This window comes from Zootoca vivipara, chromosome 12 (assembly GCF_965207765.1).
Source record: "Zootoca vivipara chromosome 12, rZooViv2.hap1.1, whole genome shotgun sequence".
Taxonomy (NCBI): domain Eukaryota; kingdom Metazoa; phylum Chordata; class Lepidosauria; order Squamata; family Lacertidae; genus Zootoca; species Zootoca vivipara.
Genome location: NC_142595.1, coordinates 9,336,343 through 9,339,519, shown reverse-complemented (window position 1 = coordinate 9,339,519; position 3,177 = coordinate 9,336,343). Strand labels below are relative to the sequence as shown.

The 3,177-nt window shown below is 40.8% G+C and overlaps 1 gene segment (V, D, J or C); it reads left to right on the top strand.

Annotated features, from left to right (window-relative positions):
* Positions 1-541: 541 nt before the first annotated feature.
* LOC118078138 (Ig kappa chain V-V regions-like) lies at positions 542-2,804 on the top strand. The segment is given in 3 exon segments: positions 542-692; positions 782-1,105; positions 2,473-2,804. Coding segments are annotated over 3 exon segments (402 nt in total).
* The last annotated feature ends 373 nt before the right edge of the window (positions 2,805-3,177 follow it).

Here is a 3,177-nt window from a genome sequence, read left to right as displayed (position 1 = left end):
AAACAACACCTTATGGCAAAGAAAGCATCCAGTTTTTCCTTTCCTTGTAGAGCAGTGATAAGATATATAAGATACGGTTATATTCTGAAACAAACACACCCTGTGAATAATTTAAAATAATCGTGGAAGCATGAACACGGAGTTTGAAGACTTTCCCTGATCATCTGTATGGGACAAACCACCATTTCATTCTCCCCCAGCAAGGAACAAGGAACTTAAAATTGATTGATAAATGGTTCAGATTTGGATCATAAATAAACTTGGATTGCCTCTTTATTTATAATTTAAAAGGTCAGAAAACAGGAAATTAAACAGGAGCTGAAAACAATCTCTATGTAATATTTACTTTCTGGATTGACTGAACTATTTGGTAATTTGAAAGAGCAAATCTTTGCATTCATTGGCTCCTCAGGCTCCTCCTGCTCCGTGAGCTGGAATTTCCCCCACAGGTGATGGTTCTGCCTTGAAACAGAATCCTAGCAAGAAGTGACAGTCATTCCTTGCAACCCCGCTCCTCATTTGCATATATTTCCATTCCGGGTGCTTGATAACTCTCCCAGTTTTACCCCTGTCATTCTGAAGCCAGGCTGCCTGGTGACGATATTATCTGGGAGAACAGAGAAAAGGTTTTATAAACGGCGTCATGATGTCACAGATTTGTTTCATGTTGCTCGTCTTGAGTTTCTTTGAGGGTAAGTTATAAGAGGTGTGTTGTTCTGTCCTAGTTTCTCAGGCCAATGTTGTGGATTTAACAGTGTGCTTTTTATTCCTCTCCATCCAGGATCCAGGGGGATCACTCAGACACCAGCTTCCATACAGGCAAGTCTTGGGGACAGAGTGAAAATCCTGTGCCACGCTTCCTCTCCTAGGAGTGATGATATGTCCTTATATCAGTTTAAACCAGGACAGAAGCCCAAGCTTCTTATTCATAATGCTACGAGCCGTTTTGAAGGCACCCCAGATCGCTTCAGTGGTACCTACAGAAACACTGACTTCTCATTCACCATCAGCGACGTCAGTGTCGAGGATGAAGCAGACTACTACTGTGCCCAACAGCAAATGTACCCTCCCATTTTTGGTGAGGGGACCAAGTTAGAAATCAAACGTAAGTCTGTTTTCTCTCTCTGTTGCTCTGGGGTACAGTGTGTCGGAAATGTATATTTTCATTTTTGTTGAGTGTTGGCAAGCATCTGGGCTATTTTCAAAGAAAATAAAGTATTTATTTTGTCCCTATGGACATACCAATTTGATGGTGCAATACTTTGCACAGATCAGTTCTAGCAAGTAAAATGAAATGTACAGCACATGCTTAATTATTTGCCATTGAAATTAATAGGGGGACTTCATATTTTACTGGTTTGGGCCATTATTAGTTACTTTGGCATTTTATGATGGAATATAGAATTTAACTCCCCTATGTGATTAGAAAAGGGTTTAAACAGCACATTTCATTTATAGGATACAAAATGTAAAAACCAAGTACGAAGAAGTAAAGAAATACCTGCACTTACACTCTAGACAAATTTATAACAATGCACCACACACCAATCCAAGCCAAAGTAATGCAGAATATTTCTAATTTTGCAGCTTTCTGTATGTGTTCTCCCCATGAGCTCAATTTCTCTGTCCCTGCTTCCCCACATTAGGACAGGGCTGAAATGCCCTATGCGGCATCCAGATATGAAAATTGGCCTATGGAGTCTTCTCTCCTGTTTTTACTTTACTCAGTAGACTGGAAGATACTACTAGGAAAATGTGCTGAACTATTTCTTTTACAATGACACCTGCCAAACTTTAAATCAGTTCTCTGCACAGCTACTGGGTCTTGTCTGAGGGTATGCTGAGCCCAAATTGTACTTTCCTGCAGTACATAGACTGTCACGAACACTGTTGGATTTTGAATTTCTTTGGTTTTCAGAACAACCGTCTCCATGTTTCCACAGCAATGAGACATTCTCAATTCAGCAGGGTTTACTTTCAGATAAGGGCACGTACGGTTGCAGTTTGAAGTCTTTTTTTGGACCTTTAAAAGCTGTTTAATCTGCAGACATCATCAGCAAGAATAAAAGCATTATACCTCCAATCCGTTTCTGAATGTTGGGCTGCTCCTAAAGGTGTGGGGAAAGCAATGATGATGATGATGGTGATGATGATGATGATGATGATGGCAAATCTGAGCCTGAATGCTATTTGCATTTCTGGTCTGATCAAGGTGGCCAACTAGGGGGTGTCATGAAACAGTAGCAAATCCTTCACTTACTTTATTTTTTGGGGGGGGGCTTGTGAAAAAGTAGAGGGGAAACCTGTGGATGTTCGTTGCCCCAAGCACTTGGTACCTTCACAATTTTTTTGGACAGCGGTACCATTTGCAGCAAAATGTTTTGAACTAGTATTGCGGTCTTTCAATGGCCCTTTGTCCCCTGTGGTACACCTGAATGACGCAATATTCTGTGTTCTTGTTTGTTTATGCAGGCAGAGAAGATGCCACGCCATCGGAGTGAAGTGACACACAAAACGTTGTCCAGCCCTCTTGTGAAGAGTTTTAGGAGGTCTGAGGGCTCCAGATAGGCCATCCTGTAAAGCAGGTTCTTCTTTATAGTCATTTTCCTGCAACAAGTTTACCATCTCTATCAGAAATCACCCTTGTATTATGATTGAAGGAAAGAAGTCTTACATAGGTATCTCATATTGCATGTCCTTTCTCTGCAGTCTGTAAATTCTTCCAGGTCCTTTTTTCTCTTACTTATCTAACGTTAACCTTGTGGAATAATATAAAGGCATAAATAAACGCATCTTGAAAAGCACGTTGTCTCCCTCCGCTTCTTGTTTTCAAGGTCACAATCAATGGAAATCAACCGTAACCTGTAGAAAATGTTGGTTCTCTTATTCTCAGTATGGGGCAGATGTCACTGGACTTTTTGGCTCTTACTACTGGCCGGATGAGAGAGATCTCACCACACATTTCAGTTCAGATATAACATTATACTGTTATAGGTTTTTCTGAGATGCGGCATTCTGGTGTTTAAGGCTGTTCTTGCAAAGCAACACAAATATCCTTCATTGCAGGCCAGGCAACCACAGCACAAAACATGCCGATGGGAATAAAATAATTATTGCTTCTGCTGGCCTGAAGCTGAATACATTTCCTTAAGAGGAAGCACCATTTTGTTGCAGAGA